This window comes from Apodemus sylvaticus, chromosome 13 (assembly GCF_947179515.1).
Source record: "Apodemus sylvaticus chromosome 13, mApoSyl1.1, whole genome shotgun sequence".
NCBI classification, from domain to species: Eukaryota; Metazoa; Chordata; class Mammalia; order Rodentia; family Muridae; genus Apodemus; species Apodemus sylvaticus.
In genome coordinates this window covers 16,473,382-16,494,847 of record NC_067484.1, presented here as the reverse complement: position 1 = coordinate 16,494,847, position 21,466 = coordinate 16,473,382, and the positions used below count along the sequence as shown (strand labels likewise).

General features: G+C 48.2%; 1 protein-coding gene across 2 annotated transcripts in view; it reads right to left on the bottom strand.

The window, feature by feature from the left end:
* Positions 1 to 101: 101 nt before the first annotated feature.
* Positions 102 to 21,466, bottom strand: part of Kcng2 (potassium voltage-gated channel modifier subfamily G member 2) — a 69,860-nt gene continuing 48,495 nt past the window's right edge. For both annotated transcript variants that reach the window (XM_052155805.1, XM_052155804.1), the window contains one exon: positions 102 to 1,940. In XM_052155805.1, the coding sequence (XP_052011765.1) occupies positions 1,161 to 1,940 (780 nt within the window). In that variant the 3' untranslated portion in view covers positions 102 to 1,160. The remainder of the gene's footprint in view (positions 1,941 to 21,466) is intronic.

The window sequence follows — 21,466 nt, the reverse complement described above, 5'->3', positions numbered from 1 at the left end:
CCTGTGTTTCCCAACCTCCCAAATCACAGGAAACCCCCTTTTCTAGCTCTAGGAGCCACAGATTCAGCACGGACCCCCCAAAAACATAAATGATACCCAAGTGAGAGGAACTCAGCCCACTACCATGAGGAGGGGCCAGCAAGTTTTTATTTGGTTGCAGTAGGTTCTTGCAAAGTTTGTGGTGCTAGGGCCTCAAATGGGCCTGCGCTGAGCTTACACAGGGGCCTTGCTGAAAGCACTATTGTAATAGGCAATGATGGTGGCCTACTTCTGACGGTGGGGTCTATGACTATCTTGGGTGTGGTCGTGGGACTCGCTCTGATCTCCCTGTATCCGTTTCCCACGTGCCACAGTTGCAGGCATATGCCACTGCCTGAGGCTTCCTGAAACAGGGTAAAGCAACACAACTTGGGAAGTTTCATTTCCTTTGGCTCCACAAAGTAGAGAAAGACCGTGCTTCCTCCTGGTGAGGGTACCGCCTCACTGTCTTCTCCCTGAAACTGCCTCCTCACCCCACTAGCCTGTTCAGGTTTTTGGGTTGCACTTGAGCCATGTCTGAGGAAAATGTCCCAGCAGAAGAGACACCAACATCCCCCTGGAGACAGACAACCTTCCTGCAGACCAGGGAGGGCAGGAAAGGGGTTAAAAAGCCACTATGCAAGAGATCTGGTTGAGATGGTGTGGGGAACAAAGGTCAACTCCCCCTGCCACAGGCGGAACTAGGGTGCTAGGTGTCCTGTCAACTACCCCGGCACTCGGCAGGTGGTGGCGCTGGCATGACAGATGCCAGCTGATGCCGTCTTTTATATGGGGTATTGCCCACTAAGTGTCGCAAGGTAGATGCCATCGTCTGTTCCCTGGGGCTGCCCAAGATTTGGAGCAAGGAAGGCCAAAATTTAGTCTAAGGTGACTGATACTTGCTTCAGACTTGGAATTTCTGGGACTCAGTTATCTTTAATTAACCATAGAAAATTTAAAACTGGAGGGAAAATAAAAGCAAAAAGACCAGGTTGCTATATCCTCCAGGTTACGCGAAGCTCAGGGGTTGCTTGGGGAGGCGAGCCAGCTGCAAGGACGACGTGCCAGACCACATTTGAGACTGCGGCATCAGCCAGCGCGTGCTGTCCCCCGAGGCTTTGACACCCTGAAGCTCTTAGAGCTCAGGGTCCCACCCGGCCTGGCGAGCTCCCTGCCGCGCCTGCGGTTTCGGGGTCCTGAGAGCTGTCCTCGGTGGCGCTGGCCGAGCGCGTGCTATCGTCGCGCGTGCTGTCCTCACGCAGAGCTGGTTCAGGGCTGGCTGCGCGCTGTTGCTGCTCCTTGAGCTCTGAGTAGGAGCGCGAGAAGGTGTGGAAGATGGAGGTGACAGGGAAGGCCATGAGCAGGATGCCGCTGAGGATGCTGCTGAGCGCCACCACCTGGCCCGGAAGGCTGCGCGGCACCATGTCCCCGTAGCCCACGGTGGTCATGGAGATGACTGCCCACCAGTAGCTGGCGGGAACGCTGGAAAAGTCGCGGTGAGCGCCCAGCTCGCGCTCAGCCAAGTGCACGAGAGGCGCGAAGAGCGCCATGGCCACGCAGAGGAAGAGCAGCAGCAGTCCGAACTCGCGTGCGCAGCGGCGCACGGTGAGGCCAAGCGAGCGCAGCCCCAGCGAGTGGCGCGCCAGGCGCATCACGTAGAGCACGCGCAGCGCCCGCAGCAGCCGCAGCACCAGCCCCGCGCGCTCCAGCATCTTGCTGCCTGTGGGCCCTGCCGCCAGTCCCGCGAGCAGCGACACGTAGAAGGGCAGGATGGCCAGGATGTCGATGATGGCAAGCGGCGTCCGGAGGAAGGCGCACTTGCTCTCGGCCTGCAGGGAGCGCAGCAGGAACTCGAAGGAGAACCAGGCCACGCACACCGTCTCTAGCACGAACAGGTTGCGGCACTTTGTGGAGCACTCGCCCTGTGGAGGAGAGAAACATCGCGTTGGCGGACAGCCGGTGGCCACCAGGAAGTCAGGAAGGGAAGCAGGATGTCACACAGACCCGCACCAGGCATATCTGGGAGTCGGGAAAGGGTATCGAAGAATTTGGCTGAAAAGGCCCAATATCCCCCTCTATTCTCTTGATTTATTTGACACCATTTTTATATGTGAGCTGATAAGCAAGCTGACTCAGGAAACTGGAATGGCATTTAAAACCTGGGACCACTGGTTGGTTTTTTCTACGCAGGTCGTCTGCCTATGCCGCAGCACAGGTCACCTGTCTGCCAGCTGCGAGGGCCTCAGGGATGCGGTGGAGATGTGGGCCGCAATGAGATACACCAGGCCAAACAGTTCCACGTGGGGCTTTATTTAAGATGGGGGAAAGGTGGGGGGGGGAGAGAAGGAAGGAAAAGAGGGGAAGAAATGCTACGCAATGATATACAGGTGATGACGTAAATTACAGGTAGAGGTGGGCCATTGAATTCTGGGTATATGGTGACTGTTGCCTTGGCAACAGACCTATATTTACATTGTTCTAATTGTCACCTATATGACGTCACAGGCCTCGCAGGTCTCGGTACCAACACCACTGACCATGGAGCATCTCTGACTTGATCTGTGAATGCCTACAAAGACGTTCTGCATGACTAACCTAACTTTCCCCTCTTAGACAGCTGGGAAAGGAGAGGAAAAGGAATCCCAGCGCACAGAAAGATGAGAGCAGGAATACCGAAACAGAGGGCAGACCTGAGACCCTGATTCTTAAAAAGACTGAAATCGACAGTTTATACAACTAGAAGAGGAAATGCAGGCGGGGGCACGGCTACTGCCCCCAACAAGGAAACGGCTAAAGGAAAAGGCTGTGATGTGTATAGTGTGCCTGCAACTTGGATAATTTGGATGCTATGGATGAATTCTAGAATGGTAAACAGAAAAGGACTTGGGAAGAACAGACATCTGAAGCAAGCCTGCAGACAAGAGTTCGCGGCCGGGAGGTTAAAGAGCAGTGAACCCACGCAGTGAACCCACACAGCAATCAGAGGTCCAGACGGCCTTACACAGCGCCCCACAATGTCCAAGTATTAACACAGTTATTAACACCAACCACGGCAAAACAAGAGTGAAGGAGACACTTCTGAGAGACAAAAATCCCAGACAGTGTCATCTTCAGAAAACTACAGAAACGTAAGAAAAACAGGGTCTCAGGTCTGCCCTCTAACCCCAGCCGTTGGGAAATGGAGGCAGGAGAATCATAAATTCAAGCCCATTTTTAACTATGTCTAGTTGAGGCTAGACTCAGCTACACTAGACCATCTCAGAGACAAAAGTGAAAACAACAATAAAGTTTAGTAACGGAAGCAAGCAGCAGACAGAAAACTTAGAAACCACAGTGGAGGAGGAGCCCTGAGACAGCTCAGCAGGTACAGACGCTAGCCACCAGGACTTAAAACCTGGTGGTTCCTACGAGCTACATGGTGGAAGGAGAGACCTCACTCCTGCATGTTAACTGCACATGTGGGCCATGGCACATGCATGCCCTCCTAATAAACAGATGTATGTAATAGTTTTTTTAAAAAATCAAAAGTTTTTTTTGCTAGGGAAGCAGGGCTGACTTAGCACCTGAAACTAATTCACAATAAAAACATTATTAAAAATTAAGATCAGATAATCAGGTCTTGTTACTCCTACCCAAGAAGTTCTAAAGACTCCTCCTACCCACCCCCTAAAAAGAAGTTTAGAAAGGAAGGAATAACCCTATGTTCACAGGTGAAATGACCTTGTATACAGAAAAGCCCTAAGAATCTACTAAAATAACACATTAGAGCTGAATGACTAACTCAGTAATATTGAAGGATAGATACACAAAAGTCAATTTTATCTCTATATAAACTTGCAATAAATAATCTGAAAATGAAAATCTCATTCACAATACCATGAACACTCATACATACATATACTCATGCACATATTCACACATATACACACACATATATACACTTTACATATATATACAAACACATGCATATATGCATATATACACACATATTCACACAGACACATATACATACACAGACATACACACATATTCACATATACACACGAATATATATACACATACTCATACATATACACACTTGCACACACACAGGTATACACATGCACACACACGCACACAAAGGTATTTGATGCCATTATTTTTGAAGGAAATACCACAAAGCAAGCTAGAGTCAAGGAGTCTAACAGAGACAAGCATCAGTGAAACTATGGAGAAACTGGAACTCTTATATGCTGCTGATGGGAATATAAATTGGTCCAGTCACTCTAGAGAGCATTCTGGTATCTCCTCAAATAAGTACAGTTATCATCAGACTCTACAGTGCAATGCATGGGTCTCTGCTGGTGAAAACATGTCTCCACAGAACTTCTACACGACTTTACATCAGGAGGCAAAGTAATCCAAATGTGAGTCTATGGATGAAGGATAAACAAAATGTAGTCAGATCACATGTTGGAATTTAGCCATCAGCTGACCCCAGTGTAAGTGGACCCTGAACACGTGATGTAAGAGATGCCAGGCGCAGAAGACATATTTGACACTTAATTCATATCAAAGTTCAAGATAGGGATCTACAGAAAAGTGAATTAGTGGGTGCCAGGGTTTGGGGTCACAGAGTCATGGTTTGGGGGACATGCCATTTCTCTGTGATGATGGAATGACTTCTGGAAATAATGGAATAGGAAGATGCAGACACAAAGTATTGTGTAATACAGAAGTATTACAGGTATGGTATGTGAATTATATATGTGAAATATTTTTACTGAAAATACTTAACTCTAAGAAAACCCCAGAGATTGTGGCTAGCTGGGCTTCAGAAAACAAATGCATGGCAAGCAACAGGCTGAGGTTATGATGGCTATCCCACTGTTGGGATATATTCTGGGGCTTATGGGTGCATCTGTCTAACAGTGTAGAAGACAGCCATCTTGCTGGGAACTGGGGCAGAGCTAGCTGGCCATATGCAACCTCAAGGCTTCCACGTCTTGCCTGATGATTCCCCATCCCATACAAAACCACCCAGCTCACAGGCCATCCTTGTTCAGGGTATTTGACTCCATGTGATAGAATATGTCACCAGGTCACCTCCACTATGGAGGATCTTTGGACGACTGTGTCCTTTTCATTTCTAGGCCCTGGTTTCACCTCTGTCAAGGAGCTTCTAGGTACACGTGAGCATCTGGAGACAGGAGCTTTGTGTCTGAGGCCTGTGGACAGAGGGGTCAGGCCTGCAGCCTTTGTCTCTAGTGAAACCTCTACTCAGAAGGGGTCTGAGGCCTCAGTGGTCATCAGGTCTTGGCTCAGCAATAACTTGTAGGTGTACATCCGACAATGACTCCTGTACACGGAGGGATGCGGGAAGGTGGAGGGAGCACTCGGGTGTGCAGGACATCCTGTGTGTGTGTGTGTGTGTGTGTGTGTGTGTGTGTGGCTGGGACTCTGGTAGATCACCAGTCTGAAAGGGATATAGAGAGCTGGCACCCAGACATCTCTGCTCACTTCTGCAAACTCTAGTGTGCCTCATGTTACTGGCCATCCATATCTGGGGTACTATGTGCAGAACCCTCTGATTCATCCACTTGTTTCTGCATTAACGGGCTACCAGGGCCCCTGCTTCAGCCAACACAATAGCCACCATCCTGTTGTGAGGCTGGAAATACCATCCTTGTACCCAAATTCCAGCCAATGAGCGGGCAGAGGCTGCACTGAAGCCTGAGAAAGCGCCCTGGCCCTGGCCCTGGCCCTGGCCCACAGACGGCTGCTCATTGAGGCCAGGGGCCCTGCTTCCAGACATCTAGGGCAGGAGAGACTATAGCCTCAGCCTGGTTCAAGGAAACTCCGATGCAGATTTCAGTAAGGCACTGGGTGTTCACGAAGGTCTGTCTTTGTCTCCGTGTTCCCTTCCCGGGGTTTCTTGGGTAGCTTGTCCAGGTCACACACATGGAATCTGAATTGAAGGGCACTACTCCAAAGCCATTCTGGAGTTATGGTTGCTCCCATGGGGCAGCAGGAAACAAACCCTGTGTCCCTCCCTGATAAGCTTAAAACCACAAAACAGGCGGGGGACACTAGGCGCCAGAACATATCCTTTGAGTGCCCGCAGTTCACTATGGCCCCGACCTGAGGAAGATCCAGATGCTGCCAGCGGGACCCAGCTCACCTCCCTGGCTAGAAATGATCAGATAGAGCCAAGGGTGGTATCTTCAAGCCTGAGGTTAGTGTAAGGGAGCAGTTTCTGGGAGAGCTTTCAACCCAGACGGCAGACCTCGATCCATCATGAGATGACATATCTGTCCTACTTGGTTAAAACAAACAAACAAAACCAAACAGGCGAGAAATAAGCCCGTACACATCCCATCTGCCCCGAAGAGCGCCCCTCTCACTGTGTAATTTTATTTGACTTCCGCTTGTACTCTTCCTCTTTCACGTTCTAATTGTTCTGCAAGCTGTCAGTGACTATGTGCAGGGTAAGCTGTGGAGGCCTGAGGGTTGGAAGGCTGGATGGAGTCCCCACCACAGTCAAGGGTCAACGGAACAGGAAACGTAGTGTTCAGATGGAGTCAGCACAGGTAGCTGTCACCAGCTCTAGCTATACTCCAGTGTTCCCAGAAGCAAGAGCAGCGAGCAGCCTTTATACAGCAAATGTAACAATGAAAGAAATTCCACAATCTAGATTTCTCTTTCTCTAGTCCTATCCTTGCCCTGCCTCTGGAACGCTCTGGACCCCTTCAGAGGTTAGCTCCTTTGGTCAGGGGAGACTGGATGGGATGTCTGTATGGAGAACCCAGGTACTGGGCTAAGGAGCACAGTGGGGCTCCTCACTGAAGTCAAATCTAGAGATGACTTAAAGCCGAGTGCCGACTGGTAAGCGCAGTCAGCTACACGGCTCATATTTTTCATAAGTCAGCTACACGGCTCATATTTTTCATATCCACATCAGGAAGAGCATCTTGGGGGACCACGAGAGGATCTTAGGGCACCAGCAGAGGATCCTAAGAGACTAGAGAGAAGCTCTGGAGGACTTGATAGTGATGGGGAACCAGAAGATAGGTCCTGGGGAGAGCAAAAAGAGGGTTCCGGGGGAGCAGGAGATAATCTTGGAGATTAGGAAAGGGTCCTGGGGAACAGGAGGGAGTCTGGGGAGCAGAAGTTTTCTTGTCTGCTAAAGAGAAGCAGGGAGAAGTGGTGGTTAGATTCAGGGTCTTGTGCAGAGAAGGGGCAGGGGAGAAAAGAGGAAGGGTTGACTCCAGTGGCCATCGGGATTGGCTGCTGAGCCGAGCCAAGCCAGAGAGCAGGTGCAACTCCAGCCTGGCTTCACACCTTGTCCGCACTCAGCCACTGGGCTGGAGGTGGGGGCCGGCACAGCTGTAACCCAGGTACACCAGCCATCTCGTCTACCTGGCCCTCCTGGGCTAGCCAGTGCAATCTCTCCGTGGGCCTGATAGCAGTGGGTACGTGGCGTCTCCTCTCACTCCTCTACCTGGTTTACCTATTTGGACTCTGGAAATGTATTTGAGTATTTGGTCCCATGAGCAAACACCTTCTTCAGGAAAAGGCACTTTGAGCCCTTCCCAGGTGACACTTTCCCAGGTGACACTTTCCCAGGTGACAGCTTCTGGGGTTACTTGGCCAAGGAAACCAAGGTCAGCCGCCTTCCAGGGAAGCAGCTTCGTGAACTAAGTCAGAAACTACAGACACCCGTGAGAACATAGGAAGCATTGTCTACTCAGGCACCTTTTCCTCTGTTTGCAAGAAATGCTGAGCTGAGTTTGGATTTGGTGCATTTAATTAAGCCTCATGTGGAATCATCCACAACTACCAAAAACAAAACAAAGCAAAAGCCCCGCCCCCAACAAAACAACAAAAGCTAACCTGCTGGGCATGCCCTGCGTCCACACACTAGACTTCTCTAGGGTTGCTGAGTGTGAGCTGTGGCTTTACAGGACACACAATTCCTTTGTTTATTAGAAACTTCTGAGTTGTTCCCTCAACCTGTCCATTCCCTGTCACACATGGGTCAGCTGGACCTGAGGTCAAGGTTTTAGAGCAGGGCGGTCCAAGTGAGGTCTAGACTGCTGGACAAAATATATTACAACATAAACTCTGCAAAGATCCATTTTAAAAGCTGCCAAACCCTGCTCACATTGACCTGGAAATTCCATCTGGGGACTACACTCTTAGGGAACGTTAGAAATGGGCCCCATTCTGTGATTGTGTCAGAGTATATCCACTGTCCATTTGTGAATATGCATTTGTCTCCTGGGGGCTTTTGCAAATAAAGCTGGCATGAACATTAATGAGTCAATCTCTGTGGGCATTTGCTTTTCTTTGGGGGTAAATCCTACAGTAGACTGCCGACTCAGACCACATATATCAGAGCACACTACTTCCCAAGGGCCACACCACTTGCCTTTCCGCAGATCATCTGGGGATCCAGTGCTCTGATTTTTTCCGGTTTGTTTGTTTGCTTTTTCAAATCTCAGCCCACCTACATGAGTGTTCTAACCCTCCCATTTGTCCTTATAAATGAAGTGTGTGGTCTCCCAAGGTCCTTTAGTTTGTATATCCCTAGCAGTGAACAGCGTCCAGGATCTTCTCATGTGATGTCATTTATGTCTTCTCTGGTGAGTATCTGCTCAAATCTTTGGTTCCTTTGTAACCCGTTTCCTTAAAGCTGAGTTTGTACAGCTCTTTATGGAGTCTAATTGCTAAGGCTTTGGTCAGATCTCTGATCTGCAAACATTTCTCCCTGTTGGAGCCTTTTCATTCCTTTGGCAGTCTCTCCTAGGCGAAGTGTTTAACTCTGATGAAGTGCAATTTACCAAATTTTCCCCCTGTAGAGAGCTTTTGATATAACATCGGAAGCCTCCAATCTAGACAGGTTTCCTAGGTTTTCCTGTAGAAGTTCCACATTTTATATTTTATGTTTATATCTGCTATCCATTTTGAGTTGAACTTTTGTGTAAAATACAAGGCACAAAGCTGGAGAGATGGCTCAGTGGTTAGGAGTGCTTGCAGCTCTTCCAGAGGACACAGGTTCAATTCCTAGTGCCCAGGTGGCTCACAGCATCTGTAACTCCAGTCCCAGGGCATCTGATGCCCTTTTCTGGTTTTCTCAGGCACTCCTTACATATTGTACACACACACACACACACACACACACACACACATGCCTGCTCTGTGTTGACTGCAGATTGCAGGTCCCACCTCTCTCACGGTGCTACAAAGCCTGGCTGGAGTTTTGTAGTAAATCCTGAAGTTAGGAGAGGCAAATCTTCCACCTAGTTCTTTAAAATGCCTCCACTGTTGTCCCACAATTTTATAATCAGCTTGATGATATTTACAAGAAGAAGGCTTGGAACGACAGTCCACAGACCCTACAACTCAGCTAGGAAGAATTCCATAGCACCTGATCTTCCAGCCCATGACAAGCGTGTCTCTCTCTTCACGTTGGTTATGGCTGTCTCCTCAGTGGTGCCTCTGCCTCCGCCTCCGCCTCTGCATCTGCCTCTGCTTCTCTTCCTCCTCCTCCTGTTCTTCCTCCTTCTTCTCATTTTCCTTCTCCTTCTTCTCCTTCTTCCTATGCCTTCTGTCTTCTTTTAGACAGAATCGCATAGCCCAGGTTGGACTTGAACTCTTAACCTTTCTGCCTTTACATTTCAAGCACTAGAATTATAGGTATGTGCACTAACCTGGCTGTTTTGTAACTTTTGGCACATAGGAAATCCACACATCTGTTGTCTGGCTCCTAGATCTATGAAAGGTCTGTTGATATGCTCAACACAACTTTATTTTTAAATGATTTATTTATTTTATTTATCTTAGAAAAGATTTGTTTTATTTTATGTATATGAGTACACTGTTGCTGTACTGATGGTTGTGAGCCATCACATGGTTGCTAGGAATTTGAATTCAGGTCAGGACCTCTGCTCGCTCCAGCTTAAAAAGATTTATTTACTGATATATCTAAGTACACTGTAGCTGTCTTCAGATCTCATTACGAATGGTGGTGAGCCACCATATGATTGCTGGGATTTGAACTCAGGACCTTCAGAAGAGCAGTTCTTAGCCACTGAGCCATCTTTCTAGCCCTCAGTGCAACTTTAAAAAACAATTTCCAGTCCCATTTGTTCATTGTTCATTTGTGGTCACATGGTTGGGTTTTATTTGTTAATTTGAGTCCCATGGCTGTCCTAACTCACTCACCTGTTCTCTGGGCTTTTGTGGATGTCTTGGGTCTCAAATCACATGCTTTCCAGTTTCTTGTTTCAATTCCCCAAAGAGATTATCTATCTAGTATATCACAGCCTGGGAAAGAGAGAGCAGGCACCCAGGAGGCAACTATTCCATCTTCCATGTTTACCTAGGCTGAAGTTCTCCATGTAAAGATTAGAAATTATGCAGATTGACCTGGGTAAGCCAGGCAATGGTCTACAGTTTTTTTTTTTTTTTTATATAAGGTGTGAGGTCTTCTGGCTTTATTATAAGATTGCTTGGCTTTTTATACGTCCTGGCACATCTTTCTAGGCGTGCTAGCACATCAGACAGCAGGAGCTCCTTCTTTCTCCCCTGCTGCGGTCCTGGGGATCTGAGCTTTGCACAGGGCACTGAGATGTATCCCCAGTCCTTTATTTTAGAGATAGAGTCTCAACTGAGTTATTTAGGTTAGAGTTGGATTTTCTCTCTTCCTGTTGCCAATTCCCTGACTAGTGGCTTATGGGAATGTGCCAGGAGCTGCCTGACCTCCAGCTTCGACCTCCAGCTCTGGATCCCTGTTTCTTAGGTTTTGGTGGAGATTCTCTCTCCCACTGGTCATCCATGGTCAAGCATGCCCTCCCGCAGTTAAAGAACAGTGGGGCGGTAGATTCCTTTTAGACTCTGCACATCTCCAAATGTCTTTCTTCTCATTTTACTGGCTGAGCAGAAAACAATTCCCACTCAGAAGGCTGCTGATGCCAACTTGACCCCAACTTTTGATTCTGCTGTTGAATTTCAACATTCATGTTAATAAACAAAACTCAAGTATGTGGCCCACACATGCCACATCAACAAGGCGACTAGAAAAGAATGTGGCTAATGTCCTGGTAGCAGAGGGAAGAAATAAGAATGCCAGGTCACCTCTGTAGTGGGTTGGTCTAATGATGTTTGTATTCTAATGCTAACTTGGGGCCCCCAAGACTGGCTGCACACACACACACACACACACACACACACCAGCCCCCAGTTAATTGTGATTGGTTAATAAAGATGCCAACAGCCAATAGCTTGGCAGAAGAGACATAGGGGGAGGGGATTAGATTTTCTGGGCTCCGGACCAGGCAGGAGGAGGAAGGAAGCAGCCTTGGGTTAAGAGAGAGGAGGAGAGTGTGACCCCGACGGCTGCCTAATTGGAGCTAAGGGCAGCCCAGATGGAACATAATAAGTAATAACTTGGGTTATCGATAGGGAGATAGATTCTAACAACATGGAGGGTAGGCAGCTGCCCAGCTGTTGTGCTGCTTTAGGCCTACTGTAAACATAAAGGCTGTGAGTGTGTCTTTCATCCAGGAACTCAATAACCAAAGGCAGGGCAGAACCCCCAAGCTAGGGTTTTAATAATTTCTGCTGCACAGCTCACAACTAGTGAACAGGACAGGCTCACCTTGGACAACAAAACACTCCAAAAAGCAAAGTCTATAGACATGAGGCCCATGCTGGAACTGGGCTTCTTTGCTTTCTAGTAGAAATAAAAGAATGAGTTCAGGTCCCAGTGTGGTGAGATGTCAATCAGCAGGAGGTGGGCATGTTAAGTTCCCATGGTAATAGGATGTCAATCAGCAGAGGGTGGGTGTGTCCAGTTCCCATGGTAATGAGATGTCAATCAGCAAGAGGTAGGAGTACCACTAACGTGCTGCCCCACACAGGCTCACTTTTGTCCTTGTGTGTGATTAAAAATTAGTGACTGTAGCTTGCCAAGGAGTCCTGCAACTACTGCATATTTCAGTCTCTGCAAATTAAACATAGCCTGCAGACGAGGAGACAGGAGGAGGCATAGGAAGGCAGGTGTACTCTTTGGTGGGTGATTAGGTTTTTTTTCACCAGACTCTGACTACAGCCTGGATGCCACCTGAACTTACTCCCAGCTCTTCCTCGGGCTGGCCATCTTTTTAAGGTAGCTGGCTAGTGTCGTCTGCAGAATTATGCATCTTCCTTCAGTCTTAGCTCACTGTTGGCCACAGGCAGATGCCATGAAGGCTAAGCCCGAGCAGAACCCATTCTTGTCAGTGGCCCTGCTGATTTCACTTTCTCTCTCAGCAGAACCAGAACGAGATGTTTGCTAACTCATTCCACCAATGCCAAATTTACTTCGAACTCACTTGAGGTACATCGCTGCAGCCATTAAAGCAGAAGTGAGTTGCTCATTTCGAATAGTCTGCGCTGAACCCACTCTCCCACAGACACGTTGCCACCTACTGTGTGCTATGCTGCAGAAACAAATTCTTCAAGGGCCCTGACCCCAAGTGTTGTTGGTTTCTTCTGAGAGACATTCTCAGTGGGCAAGGACCTGAGGTTGGGGACTGCTGGCATCGAGGTGGCACACTAAGCCTGCCTGTGTGTGTCCTGCACATGCGGGCTCTGCTGTGCCCTTGGGTGTGTGGAGCATGCCAGCTTTGCACAGTGCACTGAGGTTCTAGGTACGGATGAAATTGGCAGGACAGAGTCCCGTATCATGTACCATTTGGTTCAACAATGGTGAAAATGCTCAGTCATGTTTCTTCATTGAGCTGTTAATGTTAGCTGTTTCCCGAAGGCTGTATCCCACAACTGAAGCTGTATTTGAGGACGAGGAGGGGCTTGCAGCCCTGTGCCTGGTTCAGCCTGCTGAGTGCTTTGTGGCAGGTGGGGTGGTATGAATTAACCCAACTGCCATTACTGGAAACGATCTCTCTCACTAAACTTTTACCTACTACAAACAATGCACCCGGAACACTTTAAGTATGCAAAGCCTGTGGTTCTTAGGCAGAGTTCCTAGAAATACGCTTCTTGTGTTTATTGAATCCCCAATCCTACCACTAGAGACTCCCTCTCCCCTCTGGACAGGCTCGCCTGTGAGATGCCCAGTCCTCTGCATTCCTAAAGACCTCACACACACTGACGTGGACATGCATTCGAGTTTCTGCCAACACAAAAGCACCACCCTCTCCACCACTGAATGGGATGCACCTTTCTTTTTGCCACAGAAAACATCTGCTACAGTTTTCAGCATTGCTAACCTTCATGGCGGCTCACAAGCATATTCTCCTCCTCCCTGAGGAAATATTTTTCTTATAAATCCATTTGAATTTCTTCTATATGAAGATTATGAGTCTATTGTCACATACATTGTAATTTTATTACCTTTATGGTTTCTGGCTTTTTTTTTTTTTTTGGAGGCTAAAATGATTTCCATGTATATTTACTTACATTTTCATTTGCTATTTATACGGGTTTGTTTTTTTTCCCACATGATCTCCTACATATTTAGAATTTATTTAAATAGACGCTTTCAGGTAGCCTCTATTAAGACAACCACTCATAGATGTGGGAAGGCTTCATCTTATACACTAAGTTGCCAAACAGATTTGTTCTATTTCTGTGTGATCATCTCCAAATTGCCAGGGTGAACATGCTGCTGTTACTAAGTATATGTTTGTTTAATTTTACTTGTTAAACTTTCCAATGTGTGTCTTACTAAGAACATATTTAATTTTGCATATAGTATTTCTAAGATCTGTTGCTAAGTATATAATTGCTTAATTTTATTTACACTATGTTCTTATATCTAATAAAGTGTGAAATACTAAGATGGTGTCAACACATACCCCTTCCCCTGTCTTCTGACCCATCTCCCCCTCCTCATCTTTCTACTCATATCAATGCTGGTGTTACATATGCCTGCCCCCATCAAGGCTGTGGAGAAACCATGCTCTGCATAGCCAGGAGACCTTCTTATTGGCTAGCTACCTGGACGATGAGACCAAAGACATGCTAGGTTCCTATGAGCCAGAGACACCGCATGGGCACAGCTGGCTTAGGCCGAACACCAGCCACAGCCCCTAGAAAGCCTGTATCACCATTCACACACTCCAAGTCTGGGAGCTGTTAGATACCAAAGAGGGCCCAGCCTCCTGCTCAGCTGACTTCCATATTCTGTACACCTCACAGCTAGTTGAACACATGTGTGGAGAGGAAACTTCTGGTTTCTTTGGGAAGTCAGTTATGTCAAATGATGGTTTGCTGGGGTACGCAGATGGAAGGATGTTTTGTTAAAAAGCAGGCATGTGAAAAAATACTTTTCTGAAGCAGACACAGGCGAAGAAATGTTTTGCTAAAGCAAACACGTGAAAGGACGTACGATGTTAAGAAGGAATATAAATATAGCCCAGCAGACAGACAACACTGGATGGCATTGGTACTCCTTGCCATTCCTTACTGGTCATCATTTGTCCTGACTTCAGGGAAAGAAATGCATCAGAACTGGTGGTGTTCTGGCGGCTTCTTGCCTCTTCTTCTGATCAATTGGCAGAATGAAGTGAAGTGGAAGTTTCTGGATATATCAGCTGATATGGACTCACATGGAGTTTTGCTAAGACAGACTCACGTGGTATTTTACTGAGGCAAGGCCTGTGGGAAGACAGGTGATGTTTGGAGCGAGTATAAATTGGACAGTGACAGATGGTGGGCTTGCATAATTAGCTTCGCAATGCTTCGTTGGCCTTGCATCTTCGTCTTTGCTGATCACTTCGTTGAGAGAGCATGGCAGAGAACTTCTCCTGCCATCCCTGCTGACCCTGGTTGCTCCTGCTGACTTGTGCAGATTTGGTGGAGGCCTGGCAGTTTCTGCTGGGTCATGCCACCGCTGCTGATTCGTGTTTGCTCTCCTGACATTACTGAACTGCACTGCTGGTATCCTGACAATTGGAGATTGAAATCACTTCAAGAAACTACTTCTAAACAGCACACAGCAGAGCCTTGAGGCTTCTTCTGGATCAACAGGCCGCTGCTGATTCGTGAATGGTGTTTGTGAGTAGATAGAGCCGCCGCTGACTCGTGTGAACTGAACCGCCAATATCCTTCCTGACAAGGCAGATCAGATTTGCTCCAAAGAACTATTCCTAAACAGGTCCACACACCCTGTATCCTAATAACCTTTCTTTCCCACTACCTCTGATGTATGGTGGGCTAGAGGGGAGGTTAAAGCATGTAGGGCTGGAATGGCTCAGTGGTTAAGAGCACTGACTGCTCTTCCAGAGGTCCTGAGTTCAATTCCCAGCAATCACATGGTGGCTCACAGCCATCTGTAATGGGATCTGATGCCCTCTTCTGGTGTGTCTGAAGACAGCTACAGTGTACTCATATACATCAAATAAATAAATAATTCTTAAAAATAAAAGTAGGTTTTGAAACATCGGAGCCTACACATGTGTGTCTAGGTCCTTAAGAACATCCTGTAGAGCATCCAAGAACACTCACTGGGCTTGTAACTGACAGCATCATGTATATGTGTTGATAATGGGGGGGGGGGCTCTTCTCCCACACTAGCCAGATCATGCTGCCACACCCCCTCTCTTAATGCCTCACCCAGCCTCATGCTGGCTTCTCTCTTTAACACCAAGCCTTTCTTGCTGAGTGTATCCCTAAGCATCTCACATCTTGATTCTAATACTAGAACAGAACAGTTTTCCCACTATTTTATTTACTCTGATATGCAGAGAAGTGACTGAAATTTTCTGTTCATTTTATAGCCAGCCACCTCGGCAAATTCACTCGTTTCCAGGACCCTTGCAGCTGGTTCTCTTGGATTTGCAGTAAAATCCAGAGAAGGTGGCTACAGCCCGGAAAGAGGAAGCCTGTGTCTGTTGTTAACAGGTTGAGTCTTTGGAATGCAATCACTGCCCCAGGAATCAGAAACTAGAAATGAGAGGATCTGTTAAGACAGCACTTCCTAGTCGGGGCACATTCCAGCAACAGAAGGACCGTGCCCAAATGGGTCGACTCAGGGGTGATGACTTTGCCAATATACCGTCAGTGCTTACACTGAATCACATACCTGGACAATAAATCGTAGGAGTACAAGCAACATTTATATTTATTTAGCATTCCATATGTTACCATACCATGTTAAGTGAAGAACTTATTTATGGCACCCTACTAGCACTAATTAGAAACAATGCTAAGTTTTAGGACATGCCCTATGAGGTGTAATTACGTAGCTTCTAGTTTCCTTGTCCAGAGTGTGGAGTGTACAGAGCCATATTGGGGCAGTCATGTACATGGTTTGAGTTTGACTATGGTCAAGGTGAACTTCTCCCAGATAGCCAGGATCCTGCTTCACCTAGGGTGGAGTGCTGGAAGTAAAGGTTAAGTTCATTGTTCCTCCAGGTCTAGGAATTCCTGAATTAAGCAGGTGACCCACCCAGCTGCTGGAGCAGTCAAGACGAGGACCTCCAAGAGAAGCTAGACAACTTCCACCGGAACTCAGTCCAGAGTCTGGGGGGAAGGGTTTGCCCAAACTGTTAAAAGGTCTGGCGCCATTAAAGTTTCCGGCCTCGATCAGTGAAACATTGTCCTGGCCCTTATTTCTTTTCGCACCTTCCCTATCCATCTCTCAGCTTCTGTTCCAGCTACCCACTTCGTAATAGCTGCAGGCGGCTATGGAACCCAACAGTGGAGCAGCAGCGCGGGGCAGAGAGCCTCTTTCAGCCTCCACAGGAGGCAGGAGCACACTCTGCACTTCTGAGTTACAAAGTGCTGATTCCACAGACATCCGCGAGGGTCAGGCTCACTGTGGATCCAAGGCAAACAAGACAGTGAGCTCCTTATGCAGGGCGTAAATGTGAGGGCACCAGCACCCAGGGCCAGCTTGGTCCACCCCTGGCTTAAAAGGGCACACAGGCAAAGCACTGTCTTGGGTGTTTACTGAACTCAGTCGGTTTGGCATTGTCAAGTGGGTACTCATCAGGAAGAGGACTCTGGGCCCACTGAGCTACATGCTGAAGTAGGGATGGGTCTCAGTGACAGGGGAAGCAAGGTGGGGAGGGTGGGAACCTAGCAAGCAGAGGCCTAGGCAGAAATACACACAGGATCAATGGGAAAACACTGCAGTGTGCACATAGGTTCAATGACAACCAAGCACCTAAGGACAGCAATCTTCAAAGGAGTAAGTAGCAGATATACACATAAAAACATGCCGATCACCTAGTGACCGAGGAGACTTAAACAGGAGGTGGTGTTTGAGACAGATGGGTGGATGTGGAGAAGGGTCCTTAGTTAGGGTTGTACTGCTGTGAATAGACACCATGACCAAGACAACTCTTATAAGGACAACAGTTAATTGGGGCTGGCTTATAGGTTCAGAGGTTCAGCCATTATCATCAAGGTGGGAGCATGGCAGCATCCAGGCAAGCATGGTGCAGGAGGACCTGAGAGTTCTACATCTTCATCTGAAGGCTGCTAGCAGGCAGCTAGGGTGAGGGTCTTAAAGCCCACGCCCACAGTGACACACCTACTCCAACAAGACCACACCTTTTAATAGTGCCACTCCCTGGGCCAAGCGTATACAAACCACCACAGGTCCCTTCACTGGTCTGGCCCCCACAACCTTGGATGGACATAAGGATGAGTAGTCCCAAGGTCATTGTCCTGACCTCTGAGGAGCAGACTGTGGAGCCACCATGGGGCCCACTGAGAAGCAGCAACATACCACATGATGGAACTCCTCAAAAAGTCATATGTGGCAAGAATGGTCACCCCAGAATAAGTTACAACAAACAGATAGGGAGCACCTAGCACCTCACTCCCCCAATGCTGTGCAGACAGGCGCAGGGATGATCAAAGAGGGCTCTGGCCATGAAACTGGGAGACAAGATGGCTGCCGGGCTGTTGTATGGGTCACCGTTCCGGCAGAAAGGCGGGTTGTTGGGAGGAAAGTGGCAAAGAGAAGCCCACTGGCCCATAGAACAAATGCTCGTGGTTGGCATCAGGATGTGATGCTTCAGTGCTTCCTCCCGGCTCTGCACTCACAGAGGTGAGTTATTATTATTTAAGCCTTATTATTTAAGACATCCAAGGGCTGGAGAGATGGCTCAGCGGTAAAGAGCACTGACTGCTCTTCCAGAGGCCCTGAGTTCAATTCTCAGCAACCACGACCATCTGTAGTAGGATCTGATGCCCTCTTATGGTATGCCTGAAGACAGAGTATTCATATACATAAAATAAATAATCGTAAAAAAAAAAAAGAGGCATCCAAGTCCACGTGTAAGAGAGAAAACCGACTCTGAGTTCAGGAAGGTGTACTTTTCCAGAGTGGTGTCTGTGGAAGGCTGGCTTCCCCGAGCAGGCAGGGAGCCAGAGGTTTTCCTGGGTCCTCGATGTGGACCTCTGCTGCAGCCACAACAGAGGTTTCCATGGAGCCTCGTGAAGGGGACAGTTTTGGTAAGCTGGCGTAAGCTGGCTATGGCTGACTTGGTGAATTTTGACAGCTTCCCCTTTGTGCCACACCTCAATATTTCAAGCTTAGCTGGAGTTAAAAAAAAAATCATCTCCATTCCAGCTTCTCAAATGTGTTCTCCCAACTGGGTACTGCCTGATGACTTTAAGCTTGTGTGAATTGTAGTATTCAAAAATACTACTTATCTGTCAAAATAATTCAATCCTATTTAGGGAGGTGCTGGGAGGCCATGAAATCACACATACTTGGAAGTCTCTGATTCCCTTCAGTTCCAGCGAATCCTCAGCATTGCAGCTATGCTCACTGGCCAATGCAGAGTTCAGTGGGACAGAATGATTCCTACACACAGATGGTCAACAGAAACCGGGGCACTAGGGCAGAACCACTGGTCTTTGTGTGCCAACCCTGCCGCCAGTGGAGGTGGAGGGGTTTCCTGGCCCTCCATTCTCATCCAGGTCTGCTGTGTCTGCACACCAACAACCCTGGTGTCAGTCAGAGGGGGAGGCCCACTTCATAGGCTGGGCCCCACCTGTACCACACAAATCCTCTCTCACAGTGCTACCATGGCCCCTCCAGGGATGTTTGTATTCTTGTGGGCAACAGAATAACTTGAGTCTCCTAATCCCCACGAATCATTGAGTCTGATCTCTTTGCAGGACCTGCATTTGCTTTATGGAGAAATTGAGCCCTAGAGGAGAAATAAATGTTAAAAGCTCCCTTAACAGTCAGAACAGGCATTTAGGGGCTGAAGAGATGGCACAGTAGTTAAGAGCATTTGATGCTCTTCCAGCAGAGCTCAGATAGATTCCTAGTAACCGCATCAGGCCGCTCCTAACTGTCCGTAAGTCCTGCTCTGGGGGATCCACCACTTCCACATGTGTGCATACCCATGCACACATACAATTAATACAAATTATTCTCTTATGATGGCAGAAGAGAGTTGAAAGACTTAGGATAGATACTGGAGGGAAGAGTCTTGATCTTGCAATGTCTCTTCTGGGCATTTAGGTATATCTTTAATATAATGTTTTTCAAACAAAGGCAAAAATCCCAAAACACAAATCTAGCCTTTCTCTGCCACATCTGTAGAGGAAGCTGAGAAAGACAAATGCCCTCATTGCCCTCATTTTATCTTTAGCCCAGTGTCCACCAAAGTGACCAGGTCCCAGTGTCCCCATGCCTCTAGAAGCTCCCACAGGGCCTTACAGGGAAACAGGCAGCAATCGTGGCCATGGGCTCCTACACCAGCTGAGCCGTGGGGCTGGCCATAACAGGGATGGCGGCTGCACTGTATAAGGCATGAGGGCACCCACCAGGCACACGTCACAGTCCCAGCAATCTGAGGAACAAGAGAAATGCAAACAGACCTGACTCAGACCTGTGACTTCAACTTAACACTGTGCTGACTCACTTTGTAATGTCACTGCTTGTTTGCTGAAAGGCAGATCTGCCTGCAGGCAGGCAAACCAACCAAGCACACTGTTGGCTACACAGGGCACATGGAGTCTAGGGCTCACTGACCTAACCACACAGTGGTCCTGCAGTGATCCGGCCTCAGGCAAGGCAAAATCTCTACCCCTAAGTTCCTGGGAGTGACAGGACCTGGTGACACTCCCTAGCGTGGGTGCCCAAGAGAGATTCTGGGCAGTGGTCTTTCACTGTCACCAAAGGTAAAGGCTACTGACCAGGTTATATCTCTCCTCTCAGCAAAGAGCAACCGAGGCTTTCTTTTTCCAGGTTCATAGCTATCTGGTCGTGACAATTCCACCCTGCCCCTATGCACTAGTATACCGTAGTAACAATCCACCCAAGCCCTATGCACTAATGCACTGCAGATGTCAAGAGACCCAGCTGTTTGACTCTAGCCTCACCCAAAGCCATCTGTCCTATGTTATTTTGCCCTTGTTAGGTGGGACGAACATCCTTAGAGCCTCTTGGGGGCATAGAAACCATGCTGGTGGCCACGCTGTCCAGCCTAGATGCTGGGACAATGGAAGGAGCCTTGATGTTGAGACTTGGGAGTATGGCTCAGTGTCACATATAACAGCCATTTCCATACCAATGAGGAATGCGCTGAAGCTTCCCTGGTAGTTAGTTCCTCTGCAACCTCTTCTTAGGCAAAAGCCCCCATCTCAGCTCTGCCCTGAGGTCCTGAGATGAGCCTCCTCTTCAGACTTCACATCCCGTGAAGCCAGCTGGAGATTCCCAGAGATGGTCCAGAGGCAAGAACTGCAAATGCACAGTATGTCTGTGACCGTGATGGAAGTTCAGTTTGCCATCTGGCAGGGCTCTCATGGGGTACCAGTGAACGGAGAACCTAGGTGCTAGGGTGGGTGTGGGGCAAAGGCCAGAGTTCATGTGATAGGGTGCTTTGTGTGTATGGATGGACTCTGGGTGGCCCAGGTTGGTCTAGATGTGCCAGTGAGGGTGTCTGGATAAAACTGCAGATGTCCCTCCTCTGTGACTGTCATACCCAGTCATACGGAAGCATGGATGACACAGAAGGCCTCCCTCCTGGGAGACAGAGAGTCCTACATGACCGTGAGCCAGGACCTCAGCCTTTCCTACTCTAAGCCTATGTCTAGGCCCTCTGGGATTCTGGCAGAAGCTTCAGGTCTAGGATTGCTTGGCTAGAGGCTGTGTACAGTCAACTAACTCCCTGCCAACCAGCCCAGAGACCGCTGAACCCTCACTCGGCCAGAAGGTGGCAGAGCTCTGTGTTTGCCCTTATGAGTCTTTGCAGCAGAAACTTTTGTCACCAGATTTCCAGGCTGCTGCAGAAATAATCTCAGTAAATTCAAAGCTGAAATCCCAGGCATGAAATCCATAGATCATTACAAGAGCCGTAAATTAAATCACGTGGGCAAAAGGAAACACTGCCGGGCGCAGCCACACAGCCCCAGTGCAAAAGGAAATGATGGATTTGGAAAAGCACCCTGCACCCCATGGGCCCTCAGCAGCGACAGGCTGTTCTCGGTC